This window comes from Blennius ocellaris (assembly GCF_963422515.1).
Source record: "Blennius ocellaris genome assembly, chromosome: 21".
Lineage (NCBI taxonomy): Eukaryota > Metazoa > Chordata > Actinopteri > Blenniiformes > Blenniidae > Blennius > Blennius ocellaris.
The window spans coordinates 8,604,335-8,625,807 of NC_137670.1; the positions used below are offsets into that span (position 1 = coordinate 8,604,335).

Sequence of the window (21,473 nt, forward strand, 5' to 3'; positions counted from 1 at the left end):
AGCGCAAGCCGTCTTCCTGCTTGAAGTCTCGAGAAAAAAATAGTCAATAGTCATTATTGCCCGACCAGAATTTACAGCTCTTGACTCACCGCCGAACGAAATACGTCTTCGTATTTAATCACAGAAACAAGTAAATATTCTGTGATGAAAAGATGAAGAATGAATAGGGGCCTTAATTTATTTTGTGCAGAAGAGTCGAGCTGATGTAAACACATTTCTGGCCTTTTTCCTATAGTGACCTGTTCAAAATGAACACGAGAATGCCTGCTATCCACAAAACAGTAAAAAAATAAAATAAATAAATATATATACATTTGAATTTATTTACATAGTCACCAGTTTCAGAAAATATTTGCAACGATATGGCAGCAAATGGAAAACAACATCTGTGTGCATAGCAACGTGTTGTGATTTCTTTTTCTAGAAAGACAAGCGATTATTTCTATTAATACTTCATTCTAGAAAGTTCTAAGTCATTTGTATATCTTTGATTGATGGTAGATCATTTTAGATCAAATAAAATCTCGCCTCCAGGAAGCCAATTTGAATTTGTGTGGTTGGTTAAACGCAGTTTATTATTTCCTATTAATACAGAGGAGGTATACATCCAATACATTGGAATGCTCAGACATCTTTGAGTATCTTTTAATCATTTTTAAGGTTAAATGTCCTCTTTGGAAATTGGAATATGGTCACCAGAGTTAAAATGCGCTTCTGTATTTCCAATGAATAAATACTAACTTCAGTGAAGTTTGTTCTCAATGCAATACTGTTTAAAATAAGATGAATTGTGTTATCAAAGGGAGCTGCTATTGATTCTCGGTGTGTGTTTCTTTTTGTCACGACATGAAGACGAGTTGTATTCCAGGAAACGGTGACGGCAGCTTGTTTTTCTATATATTATGCCTCAAACAGACAGTAGAATTTGGGAAAGTCTCCTTCGCACAAACGCAACGTGAGAGCATAAGTTCATCTTACAATGATGAATGGCCAGTAGTTTGCTGTGTTTTCGGGTCACCCATTAGTTTGGGTTAGGCCGAGTTTGCTGGAACCCTGCGCCGAGACGAAATTGTAGCAAAAATAGTGCCAAGACTCCTGTACCATCCAAAATATTCACCTAATGAAGAACCAAAAAAGGCAAGCTGAGTCACTGTGAGGGTGGAAGTTGGCAGTAGTTTTCATTTAGAGTAATGTTTTTGTCTATACCTTACAAAAGTCAGTTCAATAGTTACTCCTCTTTTAGCTCTGTTTGGATATGCATCTCTACCCATGACCCCCTACTCCGCCTTTTCTTTTTTTTTTTCTTTACCAGTTACTTGCATGACTGGTAAAAACTTAAAAGGATTGATGAGCTGTGAAATGTCTTCATGTTGCAAAATATGCGTTCACGTATCTTAAAGAATCACTTACAACCTTTAGCGCAATCAACACAAATTCAAACATTTAGCTGCAGATAGACCCATTCTTTTGATAATTACCTTCATTCATGATGGATAAGCACATTAAGAGTAATTATTTCCAGCAGAGATGGTGATTGGTCTTTACAAATAGGTTGTGCTTTTAGTTTGATTCACTTTGAGTAAAGAGTCTACTTTGTGGGTGTTTGTCTCCTCGTCAATTATTCATCGGAGAGGTTGTTTATATCTTCATAAAGTCTTGCTCGAGACGCAGTCAGAGCTGCGCAACCTGATTTGCAGCTGAATGATACATAATGCCCGATCCACTACGTGTGTGTGTGTGTGTGTGTGTGTGGTCTGCACACAAGAGCAGGAGGGGGGTTAGAAAACAGGTCATCTTGATCAATAGGCTGTCACACTGAACACCGACACTGACTCCAATTCAGCAGATGAGTCGCATGAGCTTTTCAACTCGATCCGTCAGAGGCGGATCCAGATTATAGGTTATGGCAACGATTATGACAATTTGGCGATACATCCGCAGCACAAGACCGATGGAACGATGGATGATGAATGAACAACAAAACGCCGAGCATTATAGTTAATATTTCTAACTGGCAGAATGTTTTTTTTTTTTTTTTGGGGGGGGGGGGGGGGTCTGTGTCGCGTTGTTTTTACAACCAGGAAAACAGGATGAAGACAGCGTGTGTTACAGTGCCATATATGTTCCGATCGCAAAATTGAAGCTACCAACACATTCTGTCCCTCATGAAAAGCTGATTCTGGCACTACATCGATGAAAGGATCTAATTAGCACAGCTAAGGCTGCTATATTGCATTCAATATGTTTGTAAGCTTACAATTCATCCATATGGAGCATCTTTTTATTTTTTCCATTTAAACATGGTCGATGTATGAGGCTAACGTGTCACTATGGATCAGGAAAACTTTGTATACTCTGTAGAGATGCTCAGTAGCCCGTTAAACAAGCAAACAACATATTTCAGAGTGAAAACTCTAAGCTCACAGCAGCTCGGAAGGCTTTTATATACATTTTTTAAAAGATATACGTCAAGGCAAGATAACCAACAAGATGCAGTGCAGTAAGTTTTCTCTTTAGTGTCGGCTTGGGAGAAAAACTCACAATAAGAATGTACAGAAGGAAGTGGAGTAGTGCTATACGCGAATCTAAAGTTTATATGAAGACATACTGCAGGAATACAGATGCTTCAGTACGAAGGTTATCTCACCAAAATATTTTCTTTGCTTTTAACAGTAGTCATGTAACACCAATAGTGTTGGTTGCAACGTGCTATAGAGCTGACTTTTATCATGGACACAGGGCCTTACAGTTGTGAATTTTCTCAACTCGTGTTTATTAAAGGAAGAATGCATCGCTAATCCTGGACACTCAGTTTTTCTGGCAACTACATGAAACACATTCAAGTGCATTATATGATAATATAGCACGCTGTATCCAAAGTACATGTTATGCATTATGTTACCTCCATAAAACCTACATGTTGGGAATTTCTCTTAGCTGCGCTCTGTGCTTAGTTTTCATAAATTCTTTTTTATTTTTGAAAATTACAAACATCAGAAATGTGGAGAAAATTACATCGTGTGAAACTGATCCCCGGGGTGCTGACAGCTCATCTAAAGTATCATAGCAACGCAACAATAATAGAGCTATCTGCACAGGATTAAATCAGGCTTATTTGAGAAAGCTACATTTTACGTTACAGTTACTATAATAACTTGATAGTTTTTATGGTCAGTAAGACGTTATATCAATACTTTGAAGAGAGGTAACTAGTAACTGTTTGAGTCCTGAGGACAAAGGCGCGGTTGGTTTTTGACCGGGCACCATATAACATCTTCCAGGCAGCATCAAAAAGAGCTTTAGACAGGGCATGACTATGATTGCTACTTTCAGCCTTTTTGACTTCTTTTCTTTAAAATATTTTTACTACAGTATAAGAGTGACATTGAAAAAGGGGACATACTTTGTGCAAAACTCTCAGATAAAACTTGGCGAGGAAATGTATGGAAACTAAATCCCTGCCCCTGCTCCATATGGGCCGAGTTACAGAGACATCAGAGGCTTAGTGATCCTTGTGTCTATTGGATGTCGATGGGCTTGGAATCAATGAAGCGTCTCACTGAAGTTTTCGGCAGCCTGTCTGGAGACTGGAGGGATACAGGCACTTAAAAATGAGGGCCAAGAGCCGAGGAGAGAGAGAGGGAGGTGAGAGTGGAAAGGGTGTGTAGAGGGAGATGAGTAACTGAGGCTCCAGTTACCCAACGTTTCAAGTGAAAATGCCTCATTTTCACATTTTCGTTTCAGAAAAGTTTTGCTTCTGGTGGGCAAAGTTTTGAAAACAACGTCTTTTTTCACGGAGAAGGCAGAAACGCTGAAAATGATGTACTTAGCATGTATGGCAACTCGTGGACGCTTTTGATTCTTTTAACGATGAAAACACACACAAAACACAGCACAATATGCAAAACCCCCCATTTGTATTATTGTCATTTGTATGGACAGATGACAAAGTTAGATTCGTATTTAGGGTTACACTGAAGTATATCGATTCAGTGTCATGCCACTCTGGAGACCACCATTGTTGTTATTGTCCATGTACTTGCGCATGTGCAGAACAACTATTCACCATGGCGGTGAACAGCAGAAGAGTTTTACTAAAGTCTCGTTTTCCACAATCCACACAAAGTTGTGTTTTGCCCCGTTTCCTTGGAGATGCAGTCAGAAAAGTTCCACTTTGACAGCTGTTTTCAAAAAGCTGCGTTTCCAGTGACTTCTGAGTACTTTTGTTATGTAAACAGATACCAAACTGCAACAAGTTTTACATTTTCGCTCGACAATGTTGTGCAAACTGGGGCCGGGTTAGACATAAAGAAAAGAAACTAGCGAATGGTAAAAGTCTAAGGAAATACAAGAATGCTTGGGGAAAATCTTTTGGGGGAAAAAGAAGAAAGGTGGAAAGTGGAAAGCTGCAAACCCTCCTCCCTCCAAGTGAGAATGTGTGTCTGTGAGTGTTTGTGTGTTGAGCATGTTGGCATCTGGATATGTTTATAGGCACTGGGTCAGGGACCAAAAGTAACCCCGTAAAACCTGGCTGGGTTTAATCCTACTACACACACACACACACACACACACACACACACACACACACACACACACACACACACACACACACACACACACACACACACACACACACACACACACACACACACACACACACACCACCACACACACAATGCTTGTGTCACCTATTTTGTAGGAGTTATATAACTTTACGTGGAATCGCACTTTGCCAAAAACATCACCCAAGACAATAGAATCAAAGACAACGTGTACCTTGACATTGAAACCTGAGCTTGGCAAACCCTTTTTATGTTCTTTGTAAAACAAAGAAATAATGATGACAACATCAGAGAGAGAACAAAACAGCCCACATTTTGGATATTAGCACTAATAAAAAGTTATGTCGTGAACGTTGGAGGGAATTCACCGGGGCATCTGACTCAACAAGATGTAAGGAAAGGGCATTTCAGGCAAACTATCCTGAAACCCTTCAGCAACAATAGCCCTGTGTCTCACAAGCTGAATATACTAGTCTTTTGCTTTGCCAAATACCATTAGTAGGAAACATAACTGGGGCTTGTGTTACGTTCACTGGCAACCTTTTTTTTTTTATGCCAGAGGTTTCTAAGATTGCGACATACTTGGATTCCACGTTTCGGAGACTCTCAAGGTAAGAGTTTCTCCACTTAATTGTCTGTAGCAGAGTAAGAAGGAGGCTCATCAAGGACGGAATGATATCTAATCTTCCCAGAGGTCGTGCTGTGCCAAACAAAACAACCAATCATCAATTGTTTGGGAACTCTCATGTATCTCCTTCATGAAGATCTCAAACTTCTGTAAATGCCCATCAGGTTCATTACACCTTAACTGCCCGAAAAAGACTCGAGAGAGTACAAATGCATTTGACTCATCCTGACTTTTCTCCAAACTAATGTTTCACATCAATACATTGTAAAAACTGTCGTATGTTGACAGATCTGTTATCACGGTTGAATCGATCCAGCATGTTTTGGTGACGACGCACGTTTGGGATCAGCTACAACATGGTAATGAAGATCATCATTGAACACATTCGATTTGGCTGGATTGCACTCTGGATTCTGGATGATGCCTCTTGGGGGTCACTTCACTCAAGTGTTTTTAATTTCACCAGATGCAGAGTGTTACAGAAACATTCCAGAAGTGACTCAGCAAAAAAATGTGACTGTTGTTTATTTTTAACTCACGCTGCATTGAGTCAAGCCAGATTGCAGAGAGCAGATTGAGCCATGCAGGAAGTCGTACATAGGACCACTGTTGAGGATACGTAGGCTCTGTGCTCATGGTAAAAATGTAAAAGCGAGGGGAAATAACTGCATTAGTGACTCAAAATAGTCAATTACCACTGTGAAATCGTCCCCATGGGATATGCGGCCATGCTGGAGGTAGAAGAAAACAGCATAGCAAATAATCATATGAGAAACCTGTGCCCAGTGAATTGCAGAGGTTAGAAAAATTGATTCACATCTGATCATTGACCAAATATAATGTGTCACATGTCTTTGGTCCCATAATATAATTTGGTCCCAATTGCTTCCATGTGGTGAGGAAAAATATATTTTATAAGTAAATTGGTGTCCTGCATTAAGGTGACCAGCAACATTTAAGTGATTTTACTATAACACTGTTCTAATACTCTAAAACTCTTCACAACTTTTCAAAGCTAAGGAACATTAACTCTAGAACAAAATGGACAGAAGAGATTATACTGTTTTATCCTGCCCATTGGCCCTTGAAATTCATCGCAAGCGTTGCTTGACAAATAGCAATTTAGCTCAATGACGCTGTCAACAAATACTTCTTTCCACATGAACAAGAGTAACACTACTGTACAAACTGTGCTTTTCAACAGCCATTTAAAAGACAAACAGCTCGAGGTAGCAGGAGAAGGTGAGCATGGATGACAATGTAACATATTCACTATGCTGAGAACCTAATTGCACCAATTTTCACGCCATCTCCCGATCTTTTCTCATCATGCTACATGCATTTACACCAAATGTGTGTTTTTAGAATCCCAGGCAAGCGTATTCAATGCAGGTTGGATTGCATATCAATACCAGGTGTAAATAGGGTCAAAGAGAACAAATCACAGAACTCCAAAACAAATTGATAATGGAAGAACGAGAACATCAGTGAGACGTCGCCAGGCCTTCCCCACCTGTCTTTCTGTACTGTTTTTTTTTTTTTTGTACTCCCTCTCTGTCTGATTTCCCTCTCACATAGCAGCAAGCATGCTTGTGTAAACAATAGACCAGAGAGACACATCAGGAATTCCAGTTGGGCCTGTGGGAGCATTGTCTGCTTAAACAATAGCACAGAGGACATGTAAGTTTCATTGGGCATCATCTTTCCGTCTATCATAAATTGACAGTTTGTTCCTCCTGTGTGGCATTCAAATTGCTATCAAAGTATAACATATGCACACTAACCTGCTCATGGTACTCGATTCCCATGCTCATGGTGTTGATGAGGATGGCGATCATAATCCCGCGGCCAAAGTACTTGCTGTCCACGATTTTACGGAAAGTGTCACACACAAGCCTCCAGAAGTGAACCACCTTCGCTGCAGTCTTGCCCAGCCTCCGGTGCTTCCTCCTGGGCTGCCTGCTGTCCCTGCGGTCCCTGTGGTGGAGGTCCTGGGTGAATTCATACACGCCTTCGCTGTCCGAGTCGCCGGGCGTCTCGTTGCCGTCTGTGCCGCCCTCTGACTCGTTGGCCAGGGCCTTTGCGCAGTAGGGGCAGTTCTCTGGGTCCAACGTAAATGTGGCGGTGTCCATGGCGCTGCTGGTGGTGCTGAGTTCGCGGGCCGACAGCTGGCGGGAGAGCTGAGCTGCAGACGAGTCAGGGAGGTCAGAGTGAGCAACTGACACAGCAGAAAAGGTACAACACGGCAGAATTGTGATAAATTGCAAATAAATGTCAAATCTAATAGAACATAGATTATCTGTTACGAAAACGGACATTTTTAGAAGTGTGCATGAGTGATGGAGTGTGTGACGTTGATGGGCAGAGTGTATGTAAAGTTTGGCTAATGTCTCGTCTCATCTCGTCTCCGTCTCTGCGCTGAGGCCTGTCTGGCTGCTGGCCAACTCCTCCCCGCCCTGTACAACCTGAACAAACCGGGCATTAATTCTGCTGAGCTTATTGCCTCTCAGAAGTTGGCCAGAGGTAAACAGTGCTGGCTGAAGCTCAGTCATTAGGGATTAACGTTTATTGACTGTAATTAGTGCTCTGTCCGTCATGCAGAGAAAGTCCTGCTATGTCCTACGTTATAAGTTTAAAGCTCCATCACAAAAGATTGATTCCATGCTGTGCCAAATAAGTGATTGGACAAAAAAGAAGCACTTTCACTGAAGTGTCACTTCATTTGCTTCAGCATCAATATGGAAATCAAACCTAAGTGAATAAGATATTCTCATTATTCAAACTCTGGTTTGCTTTCCAGCCTTTAAACAGATTAGTGAAGCAAATAACCTGACACAACTAGTACAAAACATTGCAAGTCATAAAAATAATCAAGAGGTTTTCAAGCCTTTGATTGCATTCACGATGTTGGTGAGCACAGTATTGATTGTTTGCTGTGAGTCTTACCTGTATTGTGCGTGTCCACGAGACTGGATGGCCGTCTCTCCAGGGGCACAGGGGGGATATTGAGATTCAGGTTGAAGTTCATACTTGAAAGGGTGCTGGTTGCAACGCTTCCCCGTCTGGATTCTGCCAAGGCTCGAGCCTGGAGGGTGGGGTAGTTTTTGGGCCCTGGGGCAGCAAAGGGGACTGAGTTCCTCTTCATGACCCTGGACGCAGCTGCTGGGACCAGTGAGTAAGAGCCGGGATTGGTGGGCGAAGGAGTACAACGAAGGATTTCTGTATTTAAAATGCTGTGTACTGAAGATGAATCTGCTCCTGCAGCAGGATTCGACAGAGTTGCGAGGTTTGCGTCGGATGTTGCTACTGCTATAGAAGATGGTGGAGCCAAAGCCAGATGCCCAGTGGCAGTGGTTGCCACGACAGTTCCTCCATTGTTGTTAAGAGCCCCCACTTCGACATCCCTCCCCTCAAGGCATCTGATACTCCCTGCCCCTCTCACACTACCATTCCCGAGATGGTAGTGATGGTGGTGATGGTGGTGATGGTGCACCATGTGATGAGTTGACACAGACCCCTGCCGGGAGGACTTCCTCCTCCTCCTCTGGCTCTGGCTGCGTTGGGGATCCGACGCCGGGGGCGATGCGGCAATATTCAGACCTGCACGACGAGCCAAGAACCTGCAGACATGAGCCACCTGTCTGGCCCCCTTACGAATGACGTGCACCAGGTATTTGAGCAACTCGTCGTAGCAGGAGCCCGGTTCGGAGAGGGAGGCCAGAGTGCTGGCATTGGACATGAAACGCACCCGCTGCTCCTTCATGAGCTGACTCTCCCTCTGTTTGGTCTCAGAGAATTGAGTTGCAATGACAACCAGGCACAGGTTGATCATGAAAAAGGAGCCGATCTAAGGACAAAAAAGAAAAGGTTGACTATACCGTTATTCACACACTCTTAAAGGACATTCACACGCCATGTCCCACCATTGTATCGACCCGGTGGTTAGCACCATGAAGTGGCACTTACAATGATGAGTAGGATGAAGTAGATGAAGTTGTAGAAGGAGTGCGCATCCATCACAAAGTACATAATGTCCACCCAGCCTTCCAGAGTAATCACCTAAAAACAGACATTAAGTACAGTAAGACAAAAAGGACAGATCAGAGAATAGAAAAAAAAAGAGCTTAGCCGAGTAAGATTAAAAATGGGATGTAAAAGAGGGTGTTCAGAATATCAGAGCTCAGCAGAAGACTAATCCCCAACATTCCTCTTGTCTGCTTTAGCCCACACAGGCTAACCGGAGCAGAAGCTAGACTTATGGGAGAACTCATCCCCAATCTGGCTTTCTTTGTCTAAAATTACCCCCCTGAGCTATGACAGCGATGAATGAAGACTCCCAACAAAAGGCATTTGAAAAAATGATGTGAAGATTGCAAACAAATGGTGTGGAAAAAATGAGCCTCTATTCTGCTGGTGTGACAGCGTTGACCTGCTAATCCCGTAAGCTCTATTTCTTTGATGCAACAGTCGCTGGGGCAATTACGATCCCTCTCTCATTTTACGACTGTATTTTGCATCACAGGATTGTGCATGAGTTAAGCCTTATTGTTTGTTCTCCTCTCTCTTTCCCAAAAAAAACTTGATTCAATCTACTGTCATGCAATCTAACATCTTTTTGCATGTCGCTCACAGTCAGTGTGACCAACCTGAAAGATGGCTATCCAGGCAAAGCAGATATTGTCAAAATTGATGGCTCCCTTGAAAGGGTTGATAGAACCAGCGGAGCAGTTGGTGTAGTACTGGTTCCAGTTGACGCAGGTGGTGTTGTCGGTGCTGTTGTAGGAGTACATGTCCAGGTTGCACTGCAGGACCCCTTCCTCGTACAGCTTCGGAATGGAGCCACAGTCCCTCATGCCATTCTCGCGGGGTTGCGAGCAGATGAAGGGATTCTCATCGTCGTTTTCAGTGTGGTAGTATTTTCCAAGCTCCACAGAAAGAGGACTTGATTGAGGAAGAGAACAAAAAAAATTGTTAGTCCAAGACCTTAAGGTGTTCTGCCAACTGATGGGAAAAATCTTCAAACTGGAAAGTACTACCAAATTGCCTGTGGTTGGCAGTATGTCATAGTGAAGCACATGCATTATTAGGTTTCGCTAAATTCAGCCATTTTTGGTACTAGAAAAAGCAAACAATTCACAATCACATTATTTATAGTACAATTTTAAAGCCACTAAAAAAACCCCATCTGGCTCAAAATTACTTTGGATTGGAAAAGTGACCTATTTTGTTTCGTTCCAAAAAGAAAGGGGAGTTTGCATCTTGCGTCAGGGAACTTTCTTTGTCTGGTAATTGTTCCATAACAGTCTGCTTCTGTTGACGGGTTGAACCACAAAAAATAGATCACAATTTTTCTTTGACCTTCTAATCCTACCTTTGGATTTAGGCGGACATATGAGAATTTTGCATTCTCATGTAAATATAGATCAAATCTATTTATAGAGCACCATTAAACACTGTGCATTGCTGTACAGTTGTCTGATGTTAAAAAAACAAAAACAAAAAAACCAGCACCTGATTTTACTGGTCATCACCAACAGATAGTGGAAACTCATCATTGAAGGCAGCTGTAATTGTGTGAAGATATCGAGAGCCAAAATACTAAGGGAGACCCCTGCATGCACTGAGAGATTTAGATTCATGAACGTATTTGCCTGCTGGAACACCTTTTGGCAAATCTGCCGCAGAGCACTCTCCCCCATCTGGAATAACCAGTGCGTGTCTGCTGATTGCGTAATATCTGGCGTTTCCATCTATGTGCACAGCTGGAGTTTTTTGTATGTCCCCCCCCCCCAATGTAGCATCACATATTTTAAGGGGACCAGACTCGTCCCACTTCAGGACCACTTCACACTCTCTTTTATATATGTTGTTAAAAGCTATTTCACACTTGGAGATGATCTACAAGAGCACTCACCGGTCGGAAAAAGCTGAGTGTGTTTGATTTATCACACCTTGATAATGTATGCCACGATGGATGTTGGTCCCATTGGCTACTGTCTAATATTCTTGATATTTTCAATAAAGGGCTCACTGTCATCCCAGTGAAAAGTTAACAGCTGTTGCTGAGGCACTGAATTATACATCGGTAATGTAAGTTGGAGAGAAATAGCTGGCGACACTAAAACAGATATGATCATATCTTTGGACAGAGCTTGTACGCCATTCATCTAATTCAGAGGTACGGACGTTCTGAGACAAGTCTGAAAAATTGACGAGCATCACGAAAAATATGCGCGTTCACCAAAGCCATTATGCATGAACTGAAATTACAGCTGTGAGGTGTCATAAATCCTATAGAGAGTAATGAAGCCAGTATGACAACGGGGAACATGAATAAGTCATGGGTGCCCGTTTTCTATATACCACTGGCCACACAGGGTCTTTCTCATTATTCTGGGGCCTGTCTCTGCCCCATTCATCACTGTGATGAGACTCCATAATCGCGAACCTCATTGATTTTCTGGCTCGGGGTCAGGGTTCACTCCCCTGAATTTACCTTGACCTCCCGTTGACCTGTATATAATCTTATGTGTGTTATTTGTCATAGCTGTGTTAATAAAATAATAAAGTAATAAATCCTGTTGCTGTGAGGAAGTCAAAAGATCAATAGGATTTGTTGAGGACGAGGATCTGCATCATTAGGCGATAAAAGCACTTTATGTGGAAAGTCATTGTTCTGATGAGGTGGAATTTCTGGTTGCTGTCTATTGCTACTAGGAATGGAACAGTAATCCTAAGTCGTGGTTGGGCCCAAACATTTTGAGAATCAAATTGTGAAAGAAACTCAAACCATAGAAAAATGTCTAGATTTATTTAAATTGTGTTGCACTATTAAGAACATTGCCATTACCTTTTACCAGTTCACAATTTAAAAAAAAATAACAAATGAATAAAATTCTTGTAGGTTTTAAACAAAAATCTTAGAACATTATTAAATGTGTTTAAACTCAAACATTTATTCTTTAAAAGACAAATTTGTTGTATGCAAAATGTTATGAAAACGACAAATGAATATAAAGACTTAATAATATAAACTAATTATATATTTCATACAGGCAAGAGTTGCGTTAACATTTAAAATAAATAAATAAATAAACTTGAAAAAAATAAATTGACTGTTGTTTCTGCATTTTTGCACCCAATGCAAAATATCATATTTTTTCAACGAGTGAGGTTTGTTCTTTATTTGCACACTCCACATCTTTGAAAAAGGACCGCCACATCACCAAGCCAATAGTTACAATTCCAAAGAGAACATAGATTTTTTTTTTTTAAACTAATTTCTTAAGAGTAGTGGACACAACACAAGAGCCGAGCTGAGATATTGGTGATGTTGTCATGAATGATTGTACCCAAAGTTAAAAAAAAAGCACATCAGCACTGCAACCGGAAGCATCGCTATCATATACTTGGAGATTGATGCATTTCTTCTGATGAATTCAAGTGTTATCAAGCCCTCCTGTAGCCTCCAGTGACATCTGCTCAGAAACATGAACTGTGATACAATTGCACTTCGGTGCTCCAACCAAAGTGCAATGGCTAGACACAGATTTTCCAGTCACACCACAAACCCTGACCCAAACAGTCGAAGGAGTTGGCTCCGAAAAATGACGCCATGTTTCTGAAAAGGAATTCAACACGGAGTGTCACCATATTGATGAAGTCGATGTTGCAGAGGGTGCTTGGCATGCTTGAAGAATAGACCATTGGACGCGTATGGAAAAAATTATGCTCGGGCCACGTTTAAACAAGACAGTTATTGAATGTGATAGTGAGCGCTAAAATATGATTGGAAATGTTCATGGGCCTAGAACTTTTTGACTGCGGTGTGTGAGTGCATACGTTTTGCAGAATTGTCATCAATGAACTGTCGTATACTGACTTTGTTCCCTTTGAAAGTTGGGTTGACACTGGAGTATTCCTATAAAAGGTGCATATGTGCAAAAACTATGTACTTGGTCAACTGAGGTCCTTGTCACATTTTCATATTCTGTCTTAAATCCACCCTACACAATCATACACACTGAAACTCCTATGGTGGAAGAAATACAAAGTACATGGACTCACAAGGAGAAGTTGTCTTCGACAAAGCAGCGGTTTCGGAGAAGGCCGGCCCAGAGCTGGACACCCACGATGCCAAATATGAAGAAGACGAAGAAGCAGAGCAGCAGCACATTACCCAGCATAGGCAGGGTGTCCAGCAGAAGTGTCACTAGGATACGCATACCTGAAACAAGAAACAAGGACCCTGTCAAAACCTTTAAGTTTACATGCATTGTGTGGACTGGTTACTCTCTGCCATTTGAATTGAAAAATAAAGTACATGAAGTACTGCAGAATACATCATAGGGGCCAAAATGTACAGTTTTAATCAATAGACTGGTCAAGTTATTCACAGATTTCAACCATTTTTTTTCCGTCCACCCACTGTAACACATTAATAGCAATGTAATGTTTCATTAATTTGATCAAGTACACTTGCCAACTTGTTTTACAGTTTAATAAAAATGAAATGATAATGATAAACATTTCAAATAAAACCCTTCTACATGCCACTCTCTTGTAATTATAGCCTCTTTGTGTTTCATGTTTTATATCTCTCAAGCACAGCTTAATGAAGGTCTGCCAAAACATGGTCATTCTTCATTAGCAGATGAAGAGCAGGGCTGTGGGTAACTTGTAAACAAAACTGGGCCTGGCTCTTAACACACATAAGTGATTCGGTGTATCAATTTGTCAAGGGAAGTGTCTGCCGGCGGCCAGGTTCTTAGAAATGAACATGATCAACTTGCCAACAAAGTGGTGGGGGTTCAAATCCACAATCAGTACCAGCTATTTGATATATGTCCATATTGATATACAACTCTGATGCCATATTCACAATTAAATGCAAATAAATAATCAAGTTTGTAAGAACCACATAGTTAATAAAAAGCTGCAAATCAGAAAGTCAGCAAAATTGTATACCATGAGTTTGCATGTACTGTGATACTGGTGAAGCCATTCAAAAGTGACACAATGACGTGGCAGGCTGTTGTAAACACCATTAGCACATGAGCTCTGATAAAGATTGTTAGGGAAGTACACATATGGCACTTTAACCAGATTGGCGCACAACCAAAATACCTGTGTGGAAGAAGCATGTGGCATTACAAAATCACTGATGAGCCAAATGCAGCACAGCCATGACATGTGGATTAAAATAATGACATGTGCAAATTAGTAAAGGCATTACGTGAGTGAAAAATTAGCCAAGTGCCAGTGGGAAATCAGTGGCAAACCATTGAAATAAAACCTAAATTGACACATCACTGCAGACGCATGACAGTGGCATCTGCCAATGGAAGAAAAAAAAAAAACTCAGAAAAGCCTTTTCAAAGTGGTGCACATATATAACAAGTCAACATAATCAGTGGCATATTTCTGTGGGATTATTTTTGCTGGTTGCAAGTGGCACTAATCAACTCAACATTTGTGATTTATGATATGTAAGAAATACAACCCCAGACGATGAGTCTGATGCAGCTGCATAAAATGCTTACGCAGTCGACACTGCAAGTCAAAGGAGTTTCAGTACCAGCAACAAAAAGCCTGTTTGTTGTGTACCGTGTCAGTGTGCTTATCAACATCATTTTGTGCATGAATGAGATGATGAAAAATACATTTGGTTGGAGACACGAGATTCCTGAGTCAAACGGAAGTACAGTGATTTCTTCACAGTTGGTGAGAGGTGTCGGCAAGACTCCCGCCGTGTGTTCTGAATTAAAGCCACGGTAAGAAAAAAAAAAAAAAGTTTTTTTTCCGCCTTTCAAGCAGTACATCTTTGATTCTGTCTGCTCTGGACAGTGTTCCCTCAACTTTCTGACAACACACACTTCCTACCGCCTACACGCTCCCTCTGCTAAATCTGGCTGCGTTCCTCTGCTTGTTGCAGCACAGATTTTAGACTTATATTCACATTGCTTTTTGGCTATCCATCCATCCAGATCTCTCCATCTACATCCACCCATCCAACATCCATCCGTCCACTTGCTCGTGCCATTGCTCCTCTGCCTCATTCTCGCTCTCTGTCAGATCGTTGCTTCTTTCTCTCTCACTCCATCTGCACTTTACAGTGTTTTAAATGATCTGTAATAAGTCTCATCTTTTGATTCGGGGGTTTTCTGGGGAACCATTGGCGTCACGTCGAACCCCCATCTGGGAGACCAAGAAAATGAGCAAACTGCAAGAGGGACGCTTGGTCAGGCACGAATGGTCACACAGAGAAAGAGGATTAAATAAACCGAGACATAGGGAATCAAAAGCTATCTTTGTTCCTTTGAGAGAGTTTAAAAAGACCTGGTGGTCATTATTTTTCCTTCTGATTTAAAATAAATAAATAAATTAAAAAATGGAGTTTGCCTGGTGTGTGCTATGCAAATCCATGACCTGACTGAGTGTGAGGCAAACAGGCTCGGCAGTCCAAAGCTAGAGGCTCAGTTTGATGTGACTTCTTTGTAGAAGCTCAAAGAGTACAATTTTGCAGAGCATCAAAAGCATAATTTTCCCCTATGAGGATGTCGGCTTGTGCCCCACTGAGGGGTTTTCACGGCCCTCATTTAAGTTGGAGTGCAGTTCAGGATCGCCGGGTGAAGTGGTCACTAAAAGATTAGAAAGATTAGAAAACTCTGGGGAACATTTCCTTCATATTACAATAGCTACCAGTTATGCAATTGGAAATGACTTGTATCAATTTGCATACCAGTGTACTGCACGGCACTTTTCAATGGTGGGAAGTCACAATTGATTTCAATTTGTCACAAGTAATGAAGGGAAGCAGAACACTTAATAAACAGCAAGTTAGTAAGTTATCATCAATGACAAGGAATTCATGCTTTACTTCCAAGTAAAAACAAAAGACGTTATCGGGCTTTTCCTTTAGTCACTCACACCAGGGAAAGAACATTACAGATGTAGGTGCAACTCATGTGAAACATGTAGTTACTAAATCCTATCGAACTGATATAGGGGGTGTAATATCCCGACAGACCAGAGGGAGCGAAGCCACTCTGTATGGCTGAATTTCACGCTTCTAATACTTCCTGAAGTCATTATATGAGAAGGCATGTGGAACGAGCTCAAAATGCGTAACGAGCTGGAAACAAGCATGAGGAAACACATCTGTTGTGAGCTTCATGTTCTGATTGTTTTGTTTTGTTTTGTTTTTTCTGGCATAGAGATGTGTGGAGAGATTTGAATCTGAAGCGAGCTGGGTTCAGTGGCGAGTCAGACCAAGAGACGACCGGGACATCTCGGAACCACGGTGTTGCAGTTGATCCGACCCAAAGATCCATAACCCCATTCCCCTCATCAATCCCAACAGATACGATCAACACGCTGAAAACTATCCAGGTAGCGTTAGATCTTCATTGAACACACACACATTACAGAGCAAATGAGAACACAGCTTTCAGCAATTTTGCAGGAGACCGTTTCACGATTACTGAGGCAATAAATGTCATCATTGTTCAACTTACCTAAGCCTAATCTTAGTGCCAATTGACTAGCATCATTGAGTTATATCGCCACGTTGGCCCTGACATCATCGTTTTCTGCAAATGCACTTTAAAGCCAATCCGGCATTTTAAAATCTCCCCACTCGAGAACCCGCGTTCCTCATAGACATAAACAAACGTTATTTTCCTAATGTAACCAAGCCTAAGAACAAACTTGACCGAGTACTGTCAATGTTGCCTTGTAGACTAAACTCAGCCCACATGCAGCATTGTCACTAAAGCTGATATTACTGTCACAATAGCAATGTCAATATTGGCAAAGTAAGTGGTCATAATTAGATAAATCCAAATCTCAGACAATTTGTTTTTATGTGTGTTTTTTGTTTGTTTTTTTTGCAGTAAAAAGTACAGAACATTTTTTGGTCTTCTCAAAATATAGTGTTCTAATGTATAACACTAACACTTTAGACTCAGACACATGAGGGACATGCTGGATGCAATCAGTGGACAGAGCCACTCAAATGTCAGCAATCAATGAACAGTGACTTGGTGATCATAATCTCAAATGTTTACCATGTGGGAGGAGCAGGCAGGAGGGCAATCACTGCTCTTGGTGGAGACAAACCGGGGAGGCCAGAGATCAGTGCAACCCCACCCCCAAAAGAAAAAAAACAAAAAAACCGGGAAAAAAACCCCTGATAACTCGAGCAAATGTGGATTGTATACAAGATTGTATGTAATGAGAAAAGTGGCAGTGTTGGGCTGTTGAGCAAGCACTGATGTTTCTGTGCGTCATTGGGATTACTTGTGGTTAACAGTTATGCATTTTTATTTAAAAAGAAGAAGCTGGGTCGGCAAAATGTTTTCACAAAAGTGAGCCTTGTGAAATTTTGGTCTACGCTCTCTTCTGCTGAATTCAATGAAACAATTTTCGACATGGTTTTCCACAAGCCAAGTACTACTATTTTCGGTTGATTTTAAGTGAGTTAGTGAGTCTAAACTTTGGAAGAATGAACAGTGTCTGGGGATGCATTGAAGTGGCATTTGAATGAATGTTGTAACCTTGGGTATTTCCTCGCAAAGCATGAAAGTAATCATTAAATGTTTCGGTTCAATTCAACAAAGTCAAAAGTGGATGAGCAAAAGCTTAAGAGTTCATTATTGATAGATGGATTTGATCAAATGAATGTATGAAAATGCACATTTAGAATATTCTAACCATTAAAAATTGAATTAATTTAACTTCTTTCTTTATCCCAGTTAATCTTTTTACGGAAATCATGGATTGTTTAAACTTTAAAGCATTATTTAAGGCACATTGTTGAACAGTAAAGTGTTCAGTGGCCCCCACTGAAATACTGTTTTGTTTGGAATTGTCACTTTAAATAATGGTAAAAATGTTCTTAAAGTCAACAAGGAAGGTTTGTGCTTCATTCAAAACACATTTCATGTATATTGCACCATCTGGGGTGTGGCACACCAAATTGCATTAGGAACTTAGCTTCCGAGTGAATTTTTTCCTCATGTGGGTGGGCACCGATGTCGTGAAATGCTTCACAGATTGAGGGGGGAAAAAAAACAAATAACAGAAGGTGTTCACAAACTCATTCTGATCTGGAGAACAAATGAGACAAATACAGCCGGGAGAGGCAGACGATGGTGGGTGATGAAGGGAGCAGGAGGGAAGAGGTACTACCAAAGGACGGGAGGATGAGCGACAGGTGATGATAGAATGCATCTGTTTTGGTTGTGTGTTTATCGCAGCCGCCCTCCCCTGAAAAGAAGAGATCCAAGAGGCACGAAAAGCGAGCTGGATATATGAATGTGACAGCAGCAGAGGGAAAATAAATCCCCAAAAAACAAAAAACTCTTGAGTGACATTTGTTGGTGCCGTGTCAGAATTCTTCCAATTTGTGTAATGAGCATCACATTATGCTCTGGGTTCAAAAAGAGTTTCCCAGTCTGTACAAGCACAGCAGATAAACGGAGGCCTCGTAGAAAACACCTCCGTACAGCTCCCCCCCAGCACACTGTGATGAAGTTATCCAGAGCTGTGCTAGGAAAAACAACCGATTACGGCTCTTTAAAAGCCATCCAGTGCATGGAAGTAAAAGTGAAACCATGTGGTGAAATTTGGCCTTGTTTGAAATTATCGCCCAGACGATACAAAGTCCTGACATCGCTCGCTGTTACTGAACACGAAAAAAGGCTCATACCTTGTGGAGGAGATGCATGAGCAACATTTCAACCCCCTTGGGTCACACGAGGTAATCAGGGAGCCTCCTTTTCCTGGGATTGGGCTCAGGGCGTAACGGGCTGAGCTGTGTCTGAGACGCTAGCGGCAGCTGGGATTAGAGTTGACTCGCGAAGATAGAATACAGCGCTTTATGTGGCACACCTCCGACAGGCTGCACCCATGCAGACAGGGAAAATTAAGTTACAAGAGCACCAAGTGTGACAGTCCTCATTATCCTGATCATGAAAAATGTTCTGACTGATTTGACAGCACTAAGACGTTCGGCTCAATTTGCGGATGTATTAATAAGTGGAGTCTTGAGACTCAGTTTTCAAGTGGACAAATGGCCTGAAGTTGTCATTCGCAAAAATGTGAGCAAATCGTGGCTTTTTTATGTCGGGCTTTGCATATTCACACTGCAATTCTTTTCTCCACCTATTACAGCTTCCTCTCACCTACCAAATATGTGATTGTTTGCTAATTGAGGACTTTAAATTGGCCGTAACTGCATGTGTGTGTATGGCTGGACTAAATGTATGTAATGGACTGATGACATCTGAAAAAATACCGAATTTTGACCCTTTCCTGGTTGGCATATGTTCCAGCCTCCACAATTTTAGTTAAAGGATAGATATTTTGAGGGTAATTACAACTGCAATGAACCAATTAAAACAGTATTACCCCAGTTAAGGTGGTAGTAGTGCCCAGCCAGCATCAACTGATGCTGAAAAGTAAAGGCCCCTGCATACTCCCACAAGAACAAAAAGAAAGTCCGGCTGCAAACGTCAGCCAGCTACTGATAAAAAAAGTTTTGTTCGGCTAGAGAGTTCATCCTCGGAGAAGCTGGGTGAACTTGCAGACCACACCCCCTCACAACAGGCACACTTCTGTGAAGCGGCGTTTTAGTTTTTCGACTGCACAGCTTAATTCTCACTTCAAATGTTTTCAGAAATACATTTAGCTGAACTGTTTCGGCAATAAAATAAAGTTTGTGTCCAGACTGCAATGTTGGTCTGGTTTTAATCGTTTTAACAGCAGGAGTGATGTGTTCAGGGGCATCGCGGAAAATCTTATCTGTGCTACATGCTAAACCACCTTCGGGGCTCACACAGCAGTGAGGTTACCTGCTAAACATGATTAAAATATGACTGATACACTTATTAATGAGCTGCAAACTTAAGTGAAATAACATTACTTATTTATCTAATGCAGTCACTGGAGCCAAGTATGATCTTTCCCTACACCTAATTTATTTTGGTTTTGAAATAGAGGCTTGGCTGCCAGAGTTTTTACTTGCCTGTGAGTGTGAAAATGTGTTTTTCTTTCAGTTTCTTGTTCAAATCTGTTGGTTTCTTGGCTCTGAATGGTGATACATTTTATTTTTTGGAGACTATAGAGTCAAAGAAGAAAACAAAGTTTGGGACCAAATTTCCAAATAAACAGGTCAGTCATTTGAGTACAACATTTGAATGCCCAGTTACATGATTATGTAGAACTACATTTTTTTAAAGGTGCAAAAGTTTGGATCTAATTTTCATATTCTCATTTATTGTACCTCATTACATAATGAGGAGTGGGAAAAAAAAAAGGAATATCAGGAACTCGAGTGTTGTCAGACTGGAAGTCATTAAATGGAGGGTAAAAAAGGTGTACTATATTTGTGGTCGCCAAAATTTGTTTTTGTCTGAGCATTATCTTCAGTTATCCAACGCTGCATCAAACAATACATCATCGAGACAGGCGCTGCACACAAGGACACATTTTCATTCAGCAGCGCAGACAAACATGAATATCTTTAAAAGAACCTCTTTTTATCTCTCAGATAAGAGAATCAATCCATCCGAGCCCCCCTCCCTCGACCCGAATAACGTGCTCATTCCAAGCGATCGACATTTCATATTCAATAACAATCATCGCCTCCTCTGCCTGTGCGCCCTCTCCAACCTCACCGTGGGCGGCCACTCCAGTCCAACATGGCTGGCAGGCGGGTTGCTGTGTGCGATCGGGGAGCCATCTGTTAGCAGGCAGATTAGGTCTGTTTCCTATGCTCTCTTGTCCAGGACCGGCCCCGGCCCGGCCAGCTTTGTAATCCGTGTACTGTGAACTAATGGGCTTTTGGAGACGAGAGAGTACACCTGCGTCTCCCCCGATTTTATCGGAGTGGATGGTAACGAGCTGCTTGTCAGAGACTCCAGAGGGAGATGACAAGACATCACCGAGATTGCTCAAACCCTCAGAGTGAACCGGCCATGTGATCCAAACACAGATACATAAGGGGCCAGAAGACTGAGAAACCATTAGTATTCTATTGTCATGACTTTTCGTGCACAAGATTGCAAATCACCAATGTGGTCTCAGGACTTAATTATGAATCAGCTTTGACAAATACGGAGCTTAGATTCTTGCAAATGTAATGACTTAATTCATCAGTTTGGGCCTGAACTGCCCGAATGACACCTTAGCTCGCAACCAAAACATTGTCAAGTATTAGGAGGTAAATATTTATCAATTTCATTGACTAAATCTATTTGCCTTACCAGGCACAACTTTGC

The 21,473-nt window shown here is 41.4% G+C and overlaps 1 protein-coding gene across 1 annotated transcript in view; it reads right to left on the bottom strand.

Moving 5' to 3' along the window:
• The window catches only part of cacna1g (calcium channel, voltage-dependent, T type, alpha 1G subunit), a 107,508-nt gene extending 97,517 nt beyond the window's left edge, over positions 1-9,991 (bottom strand). The window contains exons 1-4 of the mRNA XM_080517362.1: positions 9,837-9,991; positions 9,157-9,249; positions 8,137-9,037; positions 6,975-7,375 (exon numbers count right to left, since the gene is read on the bottom strand). Of these exons, the coding sequence (XP_080373488.1) occupies positions 6,975-7,375; positions 8,137-9,037; positions 9,157-9,249; positions 9,837-9,980 (1,539 nt within the window). The 5' untranslated portion in view covers positions 9,981-9,991. The remainder of the gene's footprint in view (positions 1-6,974; positions 7,376-8,136; positions 9,038-9,156; positions 9,250-9,836) is intronic.
• Between the last annotated feature and the right edge of the window lie 11,482 nt (positions 9,992-21,473).